The sequence below is a fragment of the Strigops habroptila genome, chromosome 6, assembly GCF_004027225.2.
Source record: "Strigops habroptila isolate Jane chromosome 6, bStrHab1.2.pri, whole genome shotgun sequence".
NCBI lineage: Eukaryota > Metazoa > Chordata > Aves > Psittaciformes > Psittacidae > Strigops > Strigops habroptila.
Genome location: NC_044282.2, coordinates 16,216,812 through 16,238,027, shown reverse-complemented (window position 1 = coordinate 16,238,027; position 21,216 = coordinate 16,216,812). Strand labels below are relative to the sequence as shown.

General features: G+C 38.2%; 1 protein-coding gene across 3 annotated transcripts in view; it reads right to left on the bottom strand.

Annotated features, from left to right (window-relative positions):
* PDSS2 (decaprenyl diphosphate synthase subunit 2) overlaps positions 1-21,216 on the bottom strand; it is a 122,212-nt gene that overhangs the window by 60,784 nt on the left and 40,212 nt on the right. For all 3 annotated transcript variants that reach the window (XM_030490548.1, XM_030490546.1, XM_030490547.1), the window contains exon 2: positions 13,709-13,840. In XM_030490548.1, coding sequence (XP_030346408.1) covers positions 13,709-13,840 — 132 coding nt within the window. The remainder of the gene's footprint in view (positions 1-13,708; positions 13,841-21,216) is intronic.

The window sequence follows — 21,216 nt, the reverse complement described above, 5'->3', positions numbered from 1 at the left end:
CAATGCAAGTCTATGATAACTGAACAGGTACTCTGATAACTAAATACAGTAAAGAGTTTTCTATTAACAACAATAATTTGCATCAAGTTCATTCTACTACCTGCCATTTGCACAGTTCATTTTATTATTGACAAAACTACTTTCCACAACAAGGTGGCATTTTCACCAGCAGACACTAGCAAATATGAAACAAATATGAAACTTGTGCAATGTGAAACAAACACAAGCCCCTGATTCATTATAAAACCCAAGGGCATCAGGCTAATTTAAAGGTCTAAGCAGAACATAGCAAACATTATGCAGCAGTCTTATACAGTTATTTTCACACTAAGTTTCCAGAAAATTCAGAGTAAGTTTGAATTCTGTAATGTTCATTAAAAAATGGAAAACCAGTGGCCAATTCCAAGAGAGCTGATCACAAGCAAGCCCACCTGTGCACAACTACCAGTGGTCTAGAAACAACAGAATTATCACTGATTCCTTAAAACAGCAGTACCATGCATCATGCTTTTTACAGCTGAAGGTAAAAATAACACATTTGAACTCAATGGGGTAGAAGAAGAGCAAGCCAAAAGAAGAGTTTAAAATGGAGCTAGCTTTACGCTATTTTTTGGTTTACTGAAGTGAGCAAGTTGCAGGTATTGTAAATAGGAGTCTAAAAAGGCAGGATAGAAGGTGAACAAAAGCTTTGGCAACAGCTGTAGCATGGCCTTGGAAAAAATGGGATGGTAGGATCCACAATGCAAGGAAAGAATGTAACTCGGACCTGAGTAAGGTTTGTTGATAAAAATAAAGAATTAAAAAAATCAAAAGATGAGGTATGCACTAATGGATTAATTTGTGGATTGGATGACAGTGCTGTCACCAAAGCATGATGATGGAGAAAATCACTTATTTTGTTATGGAAATGACCAAGATTCCTTCCCTTATGAAAGCAGCATGCGTAAGCCAGAGTGCTTACAGAAGGACTCTAGGCACCACCCAGGATGCCCATCCATCCAGGGTTACCTAGATTTGCTCTATAGGCCCTCAAAACCAAGTATCCTCCAACTACATCTCACAAATCTACTCCGTAACAAATTTCACATCATGGTTTAAAAATCATTTTGACTATTCTGTGTTTTATTTAACCAAAATATTTAAACACTTGCACTAAAACCAACTGTGAAAGGAAATAAAAGGAAAAGGAAAAAAACCCCATGCAGGTAAATGGAAGAAACAGGTTGCTAACAATTAATTTTATGACCATACTTTCTCTTCTCTTACATTAGTTGTTCCTCAGCCCTCCGAGACTTTAAAGCACGGCTATCAGTTTATTTACAATGACTATGGGAGATGGTTTGAACCAACATAACAGAAATTCCCATTCCTGTGTAGTGGCAACTATGCACAGACTGCTAGCACTCCCAGTGTTCCTCTGAAACATCTCTGAAGAGTTTGTCTATAATTGTATTCAATGTAGCTGAAAGTTAAGGTGCAGTAACCTTGACATTAAAGCTCTGCCACTAATGACACTTGAAACACACGGAACCTCTTTATGTGAGAGAAAAGAAGGTAACCTTTTTTATGCAGTGAAGAACGAACACCTGATAAATGAGCAGTCCTGTTAAGAGAATAGATTGTTCATATGTCTAACTGCACAAGAAAAGGCATGAAAACATACAATGTGAATCACCAGAACACAGTGTACCAGATAGGGCTGGGGTTTATTTTATATATATAAATCTGTACATATTTTATCGTGCTTATATAACACATGCTATATATTCTGAAATACCAATAAATATCCAACTCACAGAGGGGAAAAAAAAATAAAAATCAAACCATACACTGCTTGCACAACCACAGGTACCTCATACTATCAAGGAAACCTGTCCTTCTGAACAGCTGTAACCGCAATTTATGTTAGTCAGCAATTAAAAATATGGTTATCACACCTGCTCTCTTCTCCCCTCCTGAACTTTCAATGTTCAGAACTGGATAGGGATATCAATACTATAAATTAAAATGTTGTATTATAGGAATGTTTTTGCTTTTCACAAAGCAGAAGTATGCAGCAGATGGATACGGACTGCTATGTACCGGGAAGGAGACTAATAGCTAAAGGGAGACAGCAGACTTCTCAGAGACCTTGCCCCTTACACCAGGTGTATTGACAGAACCGCCAGCAGGGAAAGGATAATAAACCTTTTGGAGCAAGACAATGACTGCTGCTTCTGGGACCATATCAGCATAGTAACAAGCATTTGGAGCTGTTGATGTCTGCAAAGTTTTATCATTGTTCTTAGTATATATCCTATGCAAATGGAGTATTGCGGAATATTGAGAAAATGTCTTCTGATGAAAAAAATAACCTACTATTGTACCACTGGCATAATTTCCATCTATTTTTACCTTATTTACAGCACTTCTATATGGTATTTGAAAATCTCATGCTTTCATTTTTTCGTCCTTTCATCCTAGAATGATTCAATCTACACATTTTAATAAGGTATAAAATGTCATCAACCAATTCAAGCAACATTAACCTCAAATGAGTGATGGTGGAGAGACAGCTATATGCTAATAAGCCACCTTCAAGAACAAGCTTAATTTCTGAAGAATTCTTACCTGAGTCCATAAAATAGGATCCTTTATTGATTGCAGTCACTACTGCAATTTTGCTAAAATTCAATTTACTGACTGGAACAGCACATGAATCTAGCTGAACTTTTTGCACTGGTTTTGTTACATGAGTATCAGAAGCCAGAATGAAATTTCAGCTCTGAGAGACTGTAGTAAGCTTTCCACAAAACATTCTTTCGGTGAAACATAAAAATTATGCAAAAGAAATCAGAAATACTGCACAGTATCTGAAACTTCCTCATGTTTCTTCCCTTTCTGGAAATACTAGATGCATAATTTAGTTGGCTGCATCTTCTCTTTCCACAAAAAATACACACAAATTTGGCCAAGTCTTTGGAAAAAATAAAAACTCCAAATGCAAATACTTTAATGGACTTAAAGAGTTGGGCAATCAAGCTCCTAAAATCTCACATGCACTGAACATGCTTCATAATCATGCTGTCAGTGCTGATGAGAAGTTTTCAATTGCTGCAAACCCTAGAAAAACACATCACCTTTCTGATTTCTCTTCTGACTGCCTAAGCACCTTCTCAAATACAGCACATTTAGAATACCGTGTTGTATTCATATTTTTGAAATCTTTATCCTTAATTCTCCAACTCCTTATTCCCCTTCTCAAATTGTTTACCACTTTCATCATACATGTTTCTAGTAACTTAAACTCAGAATGCAACTGTTATCTCCAAAGCTGGACATGCTAGTCCTGCAATCCATCTATACCTAAACCTCTTATTAATTTAAGTAACAATTTAACTTTCCTCTTGATCTAATAGCCAAGGTGTAACAAACAAGGACTAACATCCCCCATTCCAATCAACTGAAATACCATCTCATGCCCATTGAAAATGTTTCTGCAAAGATGATTCATTTCTATGAGTCATTTCCATCGGGTTAATTCTTGTTACTGTTCCTTAGTAATTTTTCTTCCACTGCTGCATCAAAAAAACCCAAACCACTTTGCTTGTGAAGATGAAGATCTATCATACGAAGATGTCAGCATGCACTCTTATTTCACAGTCAATGTCTACCTAAAAAGGAGGCAGCCCAAAAATTTGTTTCTCTCAATCCAGCTGTCACCCCCCGAAGAAAAATCAGTTTCTGAAATAAGGAATTTTTGATTTGACATTCATCTCCAGAGTTCAACTTAGAACCCTTTCTCCCCACCTCCAAAAAGAAAACAAACCAACACAACAACAACTACCACTTCACATGAAAGTTTTATGCAATCTTCTCTTGCCTCTTCATGTTTTTCAGGCCAAAGAAAAATTATTACCATCCTTTAACAGTTCTGGTTATAGCACTACAATAAGTGGTACATTCTTTCTCTTTCCTTGTATTTTCTCTATCTACCAACCTGTATGTACTCACACACCCACCTTTACATTGGAATATATTACAAATATCGAGGCTTCTTTGTCCAGCAACACAATGTCCTGTCTGTGCCACCCACAATAACAGGCTGGGGGTTTTTAATTATTATTATTTGCTTTAGAAGCATCTCAGAGCTGTCAAATTCCACAGGATAATCTACTGAAAGTTATAGGCCAGATACCAATGAAACAATTGAATGAATTAATTTACCTACTATATAATGTGATCAGGGTCCAGAACATGCTGTTATTTCAAGTGGAAAAGAATGGATGTTGCATGGTCCCTACACAGTCTCCTGAACTCTAAGCAAAAAATTATACCTTCTGAGCTAGGAGGGCAATGCTCATTAGCAGTCAGGCTCACTCTTATTTATACTCAACCCCAAAACAATCTGTTACCACCAGAGAAACAACATATTCCCCATATATATTCAGATGTGCCACAGACCATTAGATAATTCTATATACATATACTTGTAGAGTATAAAGAAGACCTCCTCAACTCCACCCCAGGAGATGAAAAATTTTGTAGTATCTTCAGTTACGTTATATCAAAGTACTGACTGAATCATATTAAGAAAATTAATAGGTACAGTAAGCCTTGTCATGCTTCATATTGCTACAATTTTTCAAGTATATCAGAAATTCCTATTGAAACTGCATAACTGCATAGCAAAATTTATGAAGGGAGAAGTTAATAGGTTGTGCTTGAGAATAGGACAGCTGGTACTTCAGCAGGTGGGAAAGCATAGGAGATATTTTGGGACTGTAGGACAAATAAATCACATAGATACATGTACTTAAGAACTTGCAGCGAAGCTATTGGTCATATTGACATCATGGTTCTGAGGAATAAGCAGTCCCCAGAGCTGTTCTGCGCTTTCATCACAGAACTGGTTTGTGCTTAGGTGATGGCTGGAAATTTCTCTTCACAAATATGATTTTATTTTTTGCAAAGAAAACATGAAAGTTCTCAAGCAGAAGTTAATTGCAAGGGAAAGATTTTAGAGCAAACCACCAAAGAACAGTTCTGGCGAAGTGCTCTGGTGCGTGGAGATACCATGCCCCACGAAGGCTGTGCTAGGTCTTGTTACCCACAGGTCATCTGGCCTTTCTTTGAAACGTTCCCACTAGGGTGAAGACAGGACTTTGTTGCTCCCACAGCTGCTCCTGACCCACTGCAGAATTGTGTCAGTGCTGTAGTGTTTTGTATGCTATGCTGCACATTGTGGCAGTCCAGTAGTCACTTCATAAGCAGTGAGAGGAAGAAGCTCCAGGAAAAGGGTGGGCAGACAGCAGACAGTGTTATGATTTCTCCAAGGTAAGCCATCCCTACTGTGCTTTCTGTGATACTGAACATTACTTCCTTTTTAAAAAAACAAAAACAAAATCCCTTTGTAATGTACATACTGAGTTTACCTTGCTCAGCTATCCAGCGCTAACCAGACCTATTCTGAATTAGATTTGAGTCCAGATCTCTGCAGTCTTTCATTAGCTTTAATGCAGTGCCTTTTGACTTATTCCACAGCGTAAGGAAAGGACCTCTTCTTACTCAACACATAACTGCTGTATTTGCACACGCTGTGTATGCTGAAAACAATGAAAATTAATGAAGAAAAGTACTGGTTGTAATGAATTAGTAATATTGTTAGATTTATATTTGGAGTTTATTGTTGTAGGTGGAAGATGATCAATAGGAATATATAATCAAGTTGTATGTGCTTTTCATCTCCTGAGACTTGTCTTGTAAATGAGATGAAGAATCTCACGGGACTTATCCTAGAGAACAAAAACTAAATAGAATAATTCAGAATAAGAGCTTAGATTTCCTCTCACTGAAGCTAAGGGAAAGATACCAAGGATTGGGAAACAAAATTATACATGTCTTAAAGATTATAAAAGACACCACTGCTCACATTTTGGCATACTTTTCCCATTATCTTTCAAACAAATAATTTTGTCAAGAGCACTGTACTTATTAATGTACTTAGATACTGAATATTTTAGGACCATGCATTTTCTCTGCCAGTTAATTAGCTAAGCTTCAAAAGTACATGTTAGTTGGGATACTTCACCTTCACTGAAAGCCAGTCTTCCAGAAGACAGGAATAAGAACAGTAGGTCCCAAAGGAAATTATTTTTATGATAAAGAGTCCTAATGTACCCCAGTAAAGGTGAGGATTGATTGTTATGGTCTATTGTTACTATAATTAGAAGTCAAACACCAATTAGCAGTTCCATTAATAAGATTAATCTTTGCAATATCTGCAGCTGAGACCCAGGGCTTGTGTACCATAAGCCAATGTGAATCTAAAGTGCAACAGCTATTCTGCACTAAAACTCACACTTTGAATACTTACATCACAAAAGAAAAAAAAGCTCTTGTCTCTTTGAGTTTAAACATGTTCTATCATGACTTACACAACTGATGGGAAGAGATGCAATGCAGCATAAAGTCTCCCAGACTCTCCTCACAGCCATTCCCTTTGCATTGCACCAGGTCAGGGTAATCTAATTCAGTTTTCCATTACTAGTAAACTCAGACAAGTAGTAATGGAAGAAGAAACAAACAAAATCCCAAAGAACAAAACAAACAGAAAAAACCCACCAAACTCCACCTTTTTACAAATATGGAAGTACTCGTCACGTGACAGGAATCCATGACAGATTTAGGTATAATTTATGTACTTCAAAATACGAAGGTAAGAAACAGTCAGTCTCCCGAGTTACTACACTACACAGTTCAGAACACGGAAACAGAAAGAAGGGCAAGGTCTGAAGATAAGGTGAAAAGGCACATACTTATGCTCTTTGTATTTGTGTAGGAAACAAAATCATAATTTGCATGGTCATTCTTTGACAAAAGTTTTGTCTTTTACAATAACTCTCCAACAGATAAACCTACACCCGGCAAGGCAGAAAGAAGGCTTTTATAACATTTAGCAGCAAAGAGGTCAAGGCAACCTCTAAGTGCCACTTACACTGTTACAAGACAACTAATCTCACCTTCACCAAAATCTACTCACGTTTGCCATGTCTTATTAGCCAAGAGGCTTTGTAACGGATTTGCATTTTCCTTTCTTCCTTTTAGAGGGAGACTATCTGATTTCTTTGTGTGGAACTATTAATTAATCAAATAGAGATTGTGGAGACACATTTCAGTTGGAAAGCATTTAAACGATTACTAAAAATTACAAACACCTTTAAGCTAGCCTACAGTAGAAAGAATTTGCTGGCAAAACTCTACTGGTGAGGTGAGAAAGTGAAGGTACAGCTTGCACAGTAAAAGACCTCCTTTGCAGGGTAACATTCACCTGCTCCTAAACCAGAAGGTAGTCATCTACTCCAATTGGAGATGTGACAGTCTGCTGATTCAAGAACAACTTTACCATCCTTCAGCTGTTTGGTTGCATTCACAAGGACAGGACAGAGGCTACTTGCCAATAATTGGAGCTCTCAGGGAATGCAGAGCCCAAAGTACACATCCTCATGGAGTATTCTGTTTATCACTCAAAGTGTAACACCTTTTACATTTTTTTCAATTTCCAGGTGTACTCACACCTCATAAGCTGTTACGTTAAATACACAAAACAGAGTATTGCCATTTCAGATTCCTCTCAACCATAAAATCCCAGTTCAACAGCAGTCCAGGACATGTGCAGAAGTGAAGTCAACAAACCAATGTTCATTTGTGTATATCTGTGCAGACTGCAAGTCTCAAAGCATACTATAACCAGTATATAACCTCTACACTTTTGACTACGCTAGTCCACATTTATCTTTACAGACTGAAGTTGTCCAAGGACCATCAGTCACATAGGTTCAATTCCCTGGAGACAGCCTGTATGCTGTATGCATATGTAATGCATACAGCAATTAAAGACTGCTCTAACAAGCACAGCATCACCTCTGTTACACCTGCCATGGCATGAGTTTTGGAGAAAGAACAGATAGAGCTGCAGATGGCGAGCTGTCACCTATGAGAAATGGAAGAGAATTCCTAGTGTCCCCACTAATATACAGCAATTTTTGGTGGCATATCCCTAAAACAGACAAGACCTCTATGCTTGTGTTCTCACAATAAGCCTTGACACAACCCACGTTACTAATTCTGAAAATCTGGGATGGAAAGTTCTTTAGATATTTCATCTCTCAAATAACCTTACGGACAGCTAACAGGCTAGATTATGCCAGCATCAGTGTGGCCTCTTTTGAGCTACATATTCATGAGTGCACAGCAACTATAGCATTAAAAAAAGAGCATGAGGCTACAGACAGGGTGTAGAAAGTTCATTCATCTGTTTAAAACACATTTTGATTACCACCGTATGAAGACTATGTTCTTGAAAGACCTGACCTTCATGAAGAAAGCTAGATGAGTCTGACCTCATTGCTGGAGGTTGGTCTACAGACCTGAGATCCCTTCCAACTTGATTTATCCTGCAAATTCAGATGTACTATCAGCAGCATTTGGTTTACCCTGAAAAGAGGGTAATGAAAGGTTGTACTTCCTCTGAAGATGGTGGAAAGCTCTTTGGAATCCAGGGGAAGGAAATTACATCAAGGTAAAGCTTTGTTTTTAAGTAAACAAAGCTAGATGGAGTAAGCGAGTAAGCTGGATGGAGCTGCAAAGGGACAGAGCAATATGTCCTCTGTGCTTAGAATGACACCTACCCCTCTGACTGCTTTGCAACCAAAAAAAACTTCCAGTGGAAAAGAAACTAATGGATGAATGAACCCTCTGGTTAAGATGGGGTATTTCTTGGATACCTTTAAGTTGCAGACCAATGTTCCTTTACAGAAGGTGAGAACAGGATGACTTTGGCATAGCCACAACGACAAAGACCATGTGAAATCAGACTGTGTGATCCATGTGTGTGTGTTTGCAAAAAAGGGTTGCCAGGGCACTTAAGAATTACTACTGGAACCCGACCAGCAAAAGACCCACCACCATAACAAGGAATTGGTGTCTGCTGCAAACTTCCACTTAAATTGGGCTTTTTGTTGCAAGCAGCATCAATGCTGGTTCCAAAATCATTACTAAAACATCAACTAAAAGGAATATGTGTTCATAATCACTGTCACTACAGTATTACCACCACTCTTCCAAGCAGTAGGAAGAATTGTAATTCAAAGACAAGTTTGTTCAGTGAGTATCATCGTCTTGTAGGAAAGCATGTTCATCTTGCAAGAGATGAACTCCTGGAGCTTTAAAGGCCAGGTGCATCATTCTACGGGAAAAGTGGCAGGGACAGAGGCCAGTATTGATAGTACCAATCCAGCAATCTGTTTGCTGGATTTACCAGCTTTTAGTACAGATCTGAAATAGTACTTTCCATATTCCATTCCACACATAGACACACACTTGCTGAGCTTGGTAGAATAGAAAGGTCTTTGCTTCTCAATAACCATAGGATTCACCAGTATGAATGCCCAGGCAGATCTGACTGAAAAAAAGATATTTTTTTTTTAAGCCTCTGACAAGCATCCAAGGAAATCTGCAGAGCTGACTCAATGAATGTCAGCACTAGAGGGTATTTTTGAAATGGGCACTAATGGCAAAAAAAAAAAAAAAAAAAAAAGAAAAAGAAAAAAGAAGAAAAAGAAAAAAAAGGCAAACCATGAGAGAGAAGAAAATAACTTCTGTATTAGAGCCAAGTGTACTGAGGCCTGAAGAGATGGTGTAAGTTTGTTCTTTGATGTTACTTACACTTTAAGCTGTGACAGAGGCTATGTCCGGAATTCATTACTTAATATAAAGCCAAGGAGATTCCTCAGTCTCCAGCCAGTAGTGCCTGGCAGTGCAAGACATGAAGAGAGAAAGATATCCCTTTGGGTATTTAGTGAGAGGACCCAAGCCAGTCTTGGTATTTTCAACTGTAAGAATCTAGCTCCAATTATGAAGCATAAAGCTGTAAGTGTTCAGAAGCAACATGATCCCAGAGCTTTAATTAAAAGCCTCACTTCCAGCAGCAAAGTAAAAAACCAGCAAGCTGCGTACTTGACTATCCAAGTGACTTTTCTTCTGAAAGAAGGCAATAGAATGTCAGACTCTAGTAATCACCAGTTAGGAAATAGGTCTCAAAGCTCTTATGAAACTCTAGGCTCTTGTGTCACATCGAAGGTGTTCTCTAATACTATTAGCATGATAAATTATCATTACTTAGATTCCACCTAAACCTGAAAATGAGTTCTGCTTTCTCTTCACCACAGGCATAGGAAGCAGTTTCAAGGGAATACAGGATGCACGCTTTGCTTGAGTACAGGCAATGACATCAACCCTTACATGATACTACTTGCACACTGTAGTGAGTGTTGCACTTCATCATTACATTTGCAATGCTTCCATAGCCAAGAAAATGTTTTCCTAAAGGATAAGACAACAGCAGAAAGTTTCAACTTTAGGAGGTCTGTCGAGCAGGTGAAACAGAGCTGTTTATCATACCGCTACTTCTCTTCATCCTCTTTTGGGATCATTGGTGCTGAGCTGGAAGTAAAGCCAGGTTCTTTTTCCCACCAATAGGAATACAGTCAGGTTGCTGGCAACATGATAGTGAGGTGGCTGTACAGAGTGAAGCATGCCAAGCAGGCTTTTACAACACTTCCCCCCTTTATCTTCAGCATGGCTCATAAGGTAACCAGCAGTTACTATGATATCCTTGCATACTATGACCTCCACACCCCCAACTTAATGCGGGCAGATCACGTCTCCTGCAAATTATTAAGTGCTAAAGCTGGAGGCAATGCTGGCCAGAAGCAGCACCGTATAACTACACTAGCCCTGTTCCTGTAACTACCTAAATTGTAATCCTCATTATTCTGGAAACGATTGCTCTCTAGTAGCAGGCATCATTTTTGTTCCATTGTGTACCAGTAAAAAACAGATGCCAGCTAAGCAGCTAGCTAATCTATTTTTATACATATAGGTCAATTGTCCCATGAACTGACATACATAGAGAACAGGAGAATAGGATTAAAAACCATTTTTGTGCTATTCCAAATTCAGCTCTCGGTGTCTTTCTGTTTTAATTGTAGTTATTGTATTGCTTGCTTATATTGTGATTCAGGAACATAAAATAGGGAGAAGAGGTTATGCAGAACATGCCAGATTCCAGGATGAAAAAGTCCACCATGTTTTTTTGTGGTTTTCTAAGTTAAATAATTATCGTACTGTTATATATTCCTGGTCACAGATTGCACATTCAGTGCAGTACCATATATAGCGAACTGATGTAACCTGGCTATTCACTGTGGACTGAATATTTAAAGAGAGCACAAGAGCTGGTTCCAACACAAACAGTGGGAAAAGAAAGACTGGGCTGGTGCAATTGCTGACAAGTACTGGAACAAATTAGCTCATGCTCAGATTTCAGGAATACAATTAATTAATCACTACTAAGTACCCTAAAATCAAGTGAGCCATATCCCAGCTAATAGTCCACAATATAATGTTCACAGCACGTATCAGGCAATGAAGATGCTCATTACGGTGCCAGAACTAGTGTTTCCAGCAAAATATTATATATAAAGATGAAGTAATTATATGGCATGGCAACAAAAAGAGCTGTAGAGTTTACAGCTGAGCTGAAAATCTGTAAGAATCTATTTCCAAAAAATACTTTCCAAAGCTGGAGACATATGTACAATAAAGTATTAGGCATATTTCTTCATATCACTGAGGGATATACTTTGCCTTTGATATATATATATCTAATATACATACTGTAACCAAGAGAGCAAACAAAAATGTATTAATGGAAAACGATGTCTTCAGGAGAAAGCAGTTAGTAGAACACTATTTGTAATACATAAAACAATCACAAAAGCCCTTTAAGATCACAATTTTACAAGCTGACTGTTCTCTCAGCTTTTTACAATTGAGAAATCAAAATCAGAAAATAGACTCACATTTAAGAGCATATTTGAATGAGTACCTTAAAGAAAGGAGTCCAAAGTCAAAGGCAAAGCCCATCATGACCTCAGCGGAGGGCAAGAAATGGCTACTATGGCACAAAATGAATTAACACATTGGCATTTTCCTAGTGTGCATCAGTTTGCTCATATTTACACAATGCTACAGACTTAAAGCGTCATTGAAAATCCATTTAAATTAACAACTCCATAGTTATCACTTTTGCAGACAGTAATGAACCTTAAGTGAACCTATGTGGGTGTATTCAAAACTGCTTCATTTTTGGAGTGCCTTTGTAACTCTGAACTAGGTATTATAATGGCTATTGACTTGCTCAAACTTAGATTATTAGGCTAGATTTTCAGCTGGTTGAACTGGCATAGCTCCAATGATGTCCATTTACACCAAATGGCTCATTATTAATTCAAGGTCTTATTTGCTCCTTAATGAATAATTTCACTAGTCACCTTCCCAACGGCAGCTTTAAACGCTCAAACATTACCTCCATGGTCAGAATTATCATACTCAAGAACTTAGTTGTCAAAAAATAATGTTTTTTCTCTTCTTCTATGAGACATACCTAAGGTAAGCTTTTTTAATCATTTACAGAACAAACTAAAATACCTCCTGTGCCACAATTAACTAACTAGAATTATGCTTTCATACGGCATCATTTGCATATAAATATAAAAATTTTACAACCCTAAGGGGACATTAAGGATGAAACAAAACAAGAATGGAATTAAACAGCTAAATGGACAACACAGCCCTCCATAACAAGCCTCTTTTATAGCCTTGTCTTGTTTCTTACTTATTGTTATTTCTGTCTGTACCCACTCACACATATTTTTCATCTCTGTTATTTTAAGATACTACATACATTTTAACATCTTTGTTTGGTCTTTCAATTTTACAATGCTATCTCTGCATTTCTAAAACAAATGAGGATACAAACACACCACTAAGTTTGTGCATCTTCTTTTAACACATCACAGTGGTCAAAACCACAATTGACTGAAAATACGACTGCCTGTTCTCCCAGCCAACCAACACTCAATATTTTTCACAAGGATTTCAAAAATTCAAATTTTATAATTTTTCAACAAAACCTCACTCATTACCTCAGTGGAACAGTTAACTGTCAAACACACAAAGGAGAGCAGCCACTCTTTTTGACTGCTGTTGTTACTAGTGTTAAGTAATTTAGTTTAAATGCCTAAAAAATATTCAGGAACTCAATGAAGTTGAATTATCTCAGTGAGAGCCTGAGAAACCTCAACGGTAGGCTCAGTAATTCTGCTGTGAAACGTGGGAGGTAAAAACTTTATTCTACGCTGCTTTTTTGTGAGAAAATATCCTTCAAAGGGGCTAGAGCAAAATCTATATGCTCAGTGAAACCAACTGGTATTCCACAAGACTGGCAATCTCACTGAAATTTCTAGTGAGTAGGTGTACTTGAGTAACACCGGAGTAACTCAAACTGAAAGTACTCTAGCATCTTTACTTTTCTGATGCTGAGTACCGCTTAACATAAACTTTCAAATAACTACCTTGACCCAAATATATTTAATTTGGTTGTACCCAAAAGCCACAGTTAAGATTTAAGCATGGATATTATAAGAGCTATACAAAAAGTAGGAAATAGTTTTCACCATGGAAAGCATGAGGAACAGTTTTGTGATTAGGTAAATACTGATTTTCCTTAACAGCTGAGCAGGCCACTTAAGATGCCTTGATATCACCATCAAGTTGCCCATCAAATGTACCTTGGTGTATCTTGCTAAAAAAAGTTACTACATACCTGGAATAAATTCCACTGACCATGTTGTGCTGGAAAGAGAGGTCTGCTGTGCTGGGTCCAGCAGCTTTGGAAATAAGCAGTACGACCAAGCCTCGCATCTGTAAGTTATTTCGGCTATCGTACACAAAACCCCTGCAAAAAGGACAGAAAAAAATCACGTTTTCACAATCCGCTTTCACTGGTCATACCACAGCGGTAAGAAAGACTCAGACCTCAGTCTGCCATCATTTCATCAACTTTTTTAATATTCACATTTGCATGGAAATAAGCTGCAATTACGAATCATAAAAAAAGAACTGTTTCAAATGCTGCACCTGTAAATTCGGGGTCAAAAGGAAACTGCCACCAAATGTGTATCTGTTGAAAGCAATTCTAAATGACCACTTAGGTACACCACCTCAGAAATCAACTCGTTTCAAAACAAGCGTAGTTTTCCTTTTTGACTGCAATGTCTCCAGTTGCATTCTTCCTGTCCTTGTCAAACGCTTTCTAGTTCATATGTTCATCAGTAAGGCTAAATCGCTAGTAGAGAAGATAATACATTCCATATGCTATTAAATTTGTAAACTAATTTCCAATAAATAAGAGCCCAAATCTCTAACATAATCAAAATATTTGTTAAAATAAATCATATAAAGAACTACATCCCAGATTACTAAGCACTTCAACCCATTTTATTCCAGAGTATAATTTTGCAGGAAATCAAAACAGAACTGTCTTTCCAACATCTGAATGAAAATCTAAGATGTTGATCTTGGAAGTATGTTTGAATAAAGAAAACAGTGGACACAACCTTAAGTTTCATTTGCATTTTTTTTCCATTACATTTACACCACTTTACAAGGCAAGAATATCTTCAGTATACTATTTCATTTACACAGACACATAAACATTAAAAAGTCATAATTTAAATAGCTCCCTTCTGTGTGAAAGTTCCTCTGCTACTGCAAATCAAATCTTGACTTCTTGAGTGTCTACAACCTGTTCTACAGTGACAGGAAAATGACCCAAACTACATGCTCTAGGAGGAGAATGATAGGGTCCACCCAGGTTGCTGGTGCTAGACAGCTACTGGGCTTGATCTTCACACCTGCATTGATTCCACGTGAATAATTCCTTCTCCACAGAAGCCCTGAGCTCAGACTCTGTGCAGCTACATCCTACAAATGCCACTAGTAATTAACATACGAGGAGGCCAGCATCGCTTTCTACAACAACTCACAACATTTTTAGCCCTGGCAAAGTCTTATTAGCCAAATGAGGCCATGACTTCTTGCCCATATCCTATTTGCTTCACCCGCAGACTATCAGGATGCCCACCCAGGATAAGTTAGGTGTGCCATGTAAGCCCAGGAGCACAGCACACCAGAATCCAGCAACATGCTCTCCACTCTCATTAGAGAAAGTATCAACATCTGGGGAATTTCCAGGAAAGAGTGCAAGTGTGTATGGCTTCAGACAGGTACAGAGTTTGGTTGAACTAAGCTGAGGTTTTAAGAACCAAGTGGATACCAACCATGCACAGACAAAGCTGAAACTTAGCTAAAAGCAAGCACTAGCTACCAATCTTAATCTGCAACAATGCAAATAAATCTTAGATTCTTTTAACGGAGCACTAAAATGCAAACAGCAATTAACACATTACCTTGCTAGCTATCTTAAAATAAACTAATTAAAATGTTTCTGAAAATTAGGAGAACATGGGTTATCAATATTTTAGTGGAAGACATTCAGCACAATTTTAGCACGAGGTTCAACCTTAACTTCCTGAGGAGAAATCATAGAGCTGCCAGCTCTTACTTCTTCAATTCTCAAAGAGCCTTTAAAAAAAAAAAACCAAACAAAACACCCAAACCAAACCAAACAGAAAAACTCCCAAACCAACCAAACAAAAAACTTAAAAAGCCCAAACCCCCAACAACACTGTCCTGACTAAAACACCATAACAAACACAGAAAGGAAGATGCTATATAACTTCCCTGAGCAGAAATGATTTCTTTGAGATCAACCCCCCCAGTACTTCCCAACCACTCAGCCTGGGAAAGCTTGCACAGCTCAGGTCTCTTCCCAGGAGCACGTACTGCGGTCCTACAGTGGGGACCTTTATTTTGTTTACCAGGTACATGTAGTGAGGGAATTTGAGGAGCAGACAGCTTCTTGCCTTCATCATACTGTGAATTTATAACTTGCACACCTTTATTCTCACCAAGTACACAAATAATTCTTTCCTTACCACGTTCCAATATACAGTTAACAGAATGCAGCCAAGACAGTTAAACACTTAGAACTCTATAGATTTCCAAAGTCAGAGCCACAATGAACATTAAGCTACACAGGAAAAACAAATACAAATAATGAATAATATATAGTGTGTGTACATCCTGTATACAGAATTCCTAATTGTTTGTGGTGGTGTAAGTACTTCTCTGTCTTGAAATTCAGTTGACCACATTACTCACAACCACACAGGTTATGCAGATGATGCAACTAAGTACAAATGTATTTCCTCAACACTATTTACAACTCCATCATTTTTAAAGAACAGTAGTTTTAGGAAAAAAGCTGCTTTTTTCCACATATGTATGCTGGTAAAAGCAGAGTGCCTTATCAAATGTACGATCCCTTGAGAACTGAATAACACTTTTTTTTCTTTCCTTAAGAAAAAAAAACCAAAGCACAGCAAATTATGGGTGATACTTTTAACAATCAGAACACTTTGTTTTTTCATGCCCAGTACTCCACAGCTTGCCAAGACACAGAATATTACAGAGGTAGAGAAAAAAGGTGTTCACCACAGGATTATAAAGCACTGGCCTTTAAATAAGCCACTGCCTTTAGACACCACCACAAGTGAAGCACTACAGTACTTTTACCTGTTTCAGACTCAGTGAGCAATAGAAGAAAATCACCTGTGCTGAAAATACTCAAACAGTTCCATAGCAATAATAAGAACAAGTGCTCAAGAGCTGTTCAGGGGGCTTGAGGCACCACTACCAAGGAATGCCTTCCATTCTTAGCAGAAAACTATTAATGAGAAGTGCAGCTGTGGGTGGGAGGGAAGAACAGAACATAAAAATCAGATAGCATAATAATAAGGAGAAACATGTATATCATTTCTACACCTAATCATATAGCCTATATGTTGCATATGGTTTGGATGTAATTTTAGACAGGATTTTCTATGAATTACCAAACCAGTAGTCAAAGTTTAACTCCATTCAAAACATGACTGAAGTTGTGTTACTGCCATGTAACATATCCACACTAAAGCAAACCGCATTAGACTTGAAACAAATAAGGCCTATGGTGATCATCCTTTAGACGCTAGAAACTACTGCAGCTACTTGACATGGCTTCAGGGGTCACATTCACATTCTGAATTAAGCTCCCAAGAGATATTCTGCACGAGTAACAGCTACACAAGAGTCTTCCAGATGGTGCAATTAGTCTTGATGGGTATGTGGCAGGAGACAGGTGCCTCTAGGGAAAAAACTGAACTAAAAGCAACCCAAGTGAAATTGTGCACACAGAAAAAGATGCATCAAGCTGACACTCTCTTGGAAAACCTCTGCTGAACACCACAAGTACATGCCTAGGGTACCCAAAAAAGTAACATTAGCACAATTTTGCTGTTTTGAGTTACAGGCTGAGTATCTTGCAAACTACATCATCCTCAGGGGACTGCATACCAAAAAAGGTAGGAAAGTCAAACAATTCTACAATGCAGTTTTGCAAAAGACAAAGAATTTTTTTTTTTTTAAATAACAGGGGGGGAGGGGGCATGTACTCTAGATATTATCTGTGTGACAGAACAACCCGTTTGAAAACTAGCAAATTCACAGTTTTAAGTACAGAACAACGTTCACAGAAAATTCATCTTGCAGCACAAGGGAGAAGCGCCTAGCTCTGAACATGCGCAGTATGACACTGTACAGGCACAAGAGACTCACACCACCCACTCAAGCAATGACACTGGCTAATAGCTAATGTGCTGCAAATTACACCTCCTACTACCAGGGTCCGTCTGCTGCAGAGAATAAATCAAGCAAACATGAGCATTTCGATGCTTTGTGTATTTCTCCACATGTGCAGCCATTTCAGTAGACTTTGCAGTTAAAATATCAACCTCCGATAAATGTCAGGTTTAACTCCATCAGTAATTTACACTTTCATTACATTATTGCAAGCACCATTTGTATTTTTGAGTAAGCTTATTTAAATACTGCAAAGATCTTAAATTATTCACGAGACAAAAAACAGCTAATGTTCTTACCAGGTTTTTTGGTTTTTTTTCATTAAATTAAACTCTGAAAGTAAACAATAGAGAAGAAATACAGCAAATACAACAGTTATTTTAAGGAAGAGAGGGACACAGGGGAAATTTCATGGGTGTTAAAACAACAAAGCACAAGCAACTGTGAAGTCAACTCACTCTGCAAGTAGGTGTAGCAGAAGAGAGCACACTTATGGATAGTAGTGCTAGTTGAGATGTAACCACTAAGAACAAAGAACAAATTTGCCATAAAATGGACATTCTAAGATACTTTGGAAGGGTCAAAAAGGGGTTGTTAAATGTTTAGTCAAGTGTTTTTAGTATTTCACAAATGTCCTGCTCATGACAGAAGCAAAGAGCTGTGGGATTTACAGGTTCTTCATCAGTCATCCCAGCAGGCCAGTGGGAGCCCCTCTACCATTGCCCATGTGCATCCTCTAGCCACTGGCCTGCTGGTAGGGGCTGAAGTGAACGGATCACTGTCCACCTCACATCCTCTGGTGATCTTGCCCTGCCTTTCCACACATTTTATTGAAGGTGTCCCACTAACAAAAATCAATCATTTTGTTTTCAGTCATACACAACTCTGTTTAGTTACAAAGAGAAGGAAAACAGGGAGAAATATGGGCTGGTGATCAGCCATTCCTCTACCTTCCCACTTCAGATGTCAAACAAAACAAGGGGAAAAAAAATCACCTGTTCACACAGCTCTAATAAAAAGCAGCTGGGAAAGTCTGTAACACAACCAAAATCAATTATGTTGATGAAGAAGATTTATAAGCCTAGGATAATGTCATTGAAAACACAGGCTAGTTTTAGGCTGAAGTAGAAATTGTCCTGAAAAAGAAACCCCTCTATTCAAACTGACAATCCTGATGTGACAATATAAACAGAGATTTAAATCTGTAACACCTCAGGGAAAATAACATCTCTTTTGCTCAATATAGAAGAGTTACCAGGATGCACTCACAGTTACAGGTGCAGGTACATTAAAAAAAAAAACCAAAAAAAAAAAACCAAAAGAAAACCAAAAAACTAAAAAAACACTCCACCTTTTCAAAATTAATTATAACTTACAATTCTATATCTAGCAACTAGCGGTAACGCATGGAACTATTCAGCAAGATTGTTGGCTTCCTCATTAGAAATGCAAGAGTTCTACCAGCCCCACAGCTTTTATCCCATTAACTTTATTAATGACTTGTCAGAAGTAAGTAAGAGAAGAGTCTCCAACACACTCTTTTTTTAAATGGATGTTAAGCCATTGTATTATAAATGCATTTCTCTGAATCACAGGATTCACCATATGATCATAGGACCACACTCAAACATGCATACATTTAAATACTCAGAGCATCCAACTTTATATATTTGGTGTACGCTAACAGCAGTCTACAGTGACTTATTTCCACCTGCTACTCAAGTTTCAAGTATATATTAAATATATACTTGGATTTTTGCACAACATATCTTCAGATCACATTAAAAACCCTGTTCTATTCCAACGTCCACAGCCAGACCTGTAGAGGGGGATCTGCCTTGTCATGACACAGTTTTGATCACGGTTCAGAGGGAAGGGAGAAGAAAAAGTTTCTTCAAATGCGGTGAACACAATTTAAAAATGGGATTTAAATTAAATATCCAGCTGGCAGGAAATTATAGAAGGAGGGATGCTCTGAAACCCATGAGCCATCTCAAACACCCACTGGAGACTGCAGATGAGAACATGTGCATTTCAGAAACTTATTCCTGGGCTTGGACAACTAAAGAGCCCGCTGCACATGGAAAATAAGTTTTGGGGTTGGTGGAATTTCTTTACCCCAAAAACAGGGTTGTGATGGGGCTCATTACTGTTATGTAACTGTCTAGTAACTAGAGGGGTTTAACCAGTAAAAGCAGACCTGCGTAATGGTTTGGCCAGGCCTGGGGGAGTCGATGTTTCTGTCGCACTTTGCAGGAAGGTGGCAGGTTACAAGGGATGTCTTTGTAATAGCACTCCTGCTCTGTCTGCCTCTGAGCGAACAAGAGGTCTCAACCCATTAGCTTTGTGAAGCCAATCACAAAGAAACACAAGATATCACAGACAAAAACCAAAAAGGGCTCTGGTATGAGGAAGACAGAGGCCTGTCTGCCCTGGCTCTTCATACACAGCCAGGGAAAAAAAAAAAAAGAAAATAAGGCAATTTTGAAGCAGTGTGGCCTTTGCTTCTGACACAAAGCAAGCTTTGAGTAACTTTGACCATTACACAGTGTGATGCTTGGATAGTCAAGACTAAGCCAACATGGTAACTTAGTCATGTGCAAAAGAAGTATGGTTGTGGCCCAGTGAGCAAATACTTGCCTAAAAATTATGGGTTCCCAGCTGCACGTCTATAGGCATAGTTACTGAATAACTTACACAGCCAGTGTTGTATCTGTGCTTCCATTTGACTGGTCTTGGTCATAAGAATCCTTCATGAATTACAATCAAGGCCTTCAGTGAAAAACAGGCCTCAGAATGCCCAGTTCCAAAAAGCTGCAGCATTTTTCAGGATGCAAAGAGCTGTACAGATTTGGGTAACTTTTCCTGTGTTTATGAAGTCTCAGACACCTACTCAGCTGGGGAGAGTGAGTAAAGATCACTCGACATATACTTAAAATACAGCTTGTATGAAATCTAGGTATTCAGGTGTTTCAGAAATCCATATAAGGTGTGTCTTTAAAATATCAAATATATTCTTCACAAACTGAATAAAAACCCAACTAAAAAGGTGTTAGTTGCTTTTATCTTGGAAGAAGTTTGCAGGAGCATACCTTCCAGAACAGGAAGGTCCTAAGGGGAGCTTTGAAGGTTCTTTCCAACCTGAGTGACTCCATGAGAGGAGAAAATAGCTGTTCAGCTTTCACAGGTTTTGCTTACAAGGAGAAACATTTCCTAACTAAAGGTGAAAAATTCCATGCAAAATTTCATCACTCCGTTACTTATTAAATGTGATCTTCGCAGAGACTATGAGTGTAGCAAACTATGCTTAGATCAGCAGGAGGTGCACAGACCTTGGGGTCAATGGCACCATTCCCACGACTAACTTACCACAAGAGGAAGCCTTAAGACATAACTTTCTGAAGGATTTCTGGTTGCTGCATGTACCTATTTCTTTCAGGCTTTGGTATACATCCTACGTATTGTACTGATTTCAAGAAGAAAATTCCAAACATCTTTTAAACAGAGCAGTTATGACAAAAGATGGGCCATTCT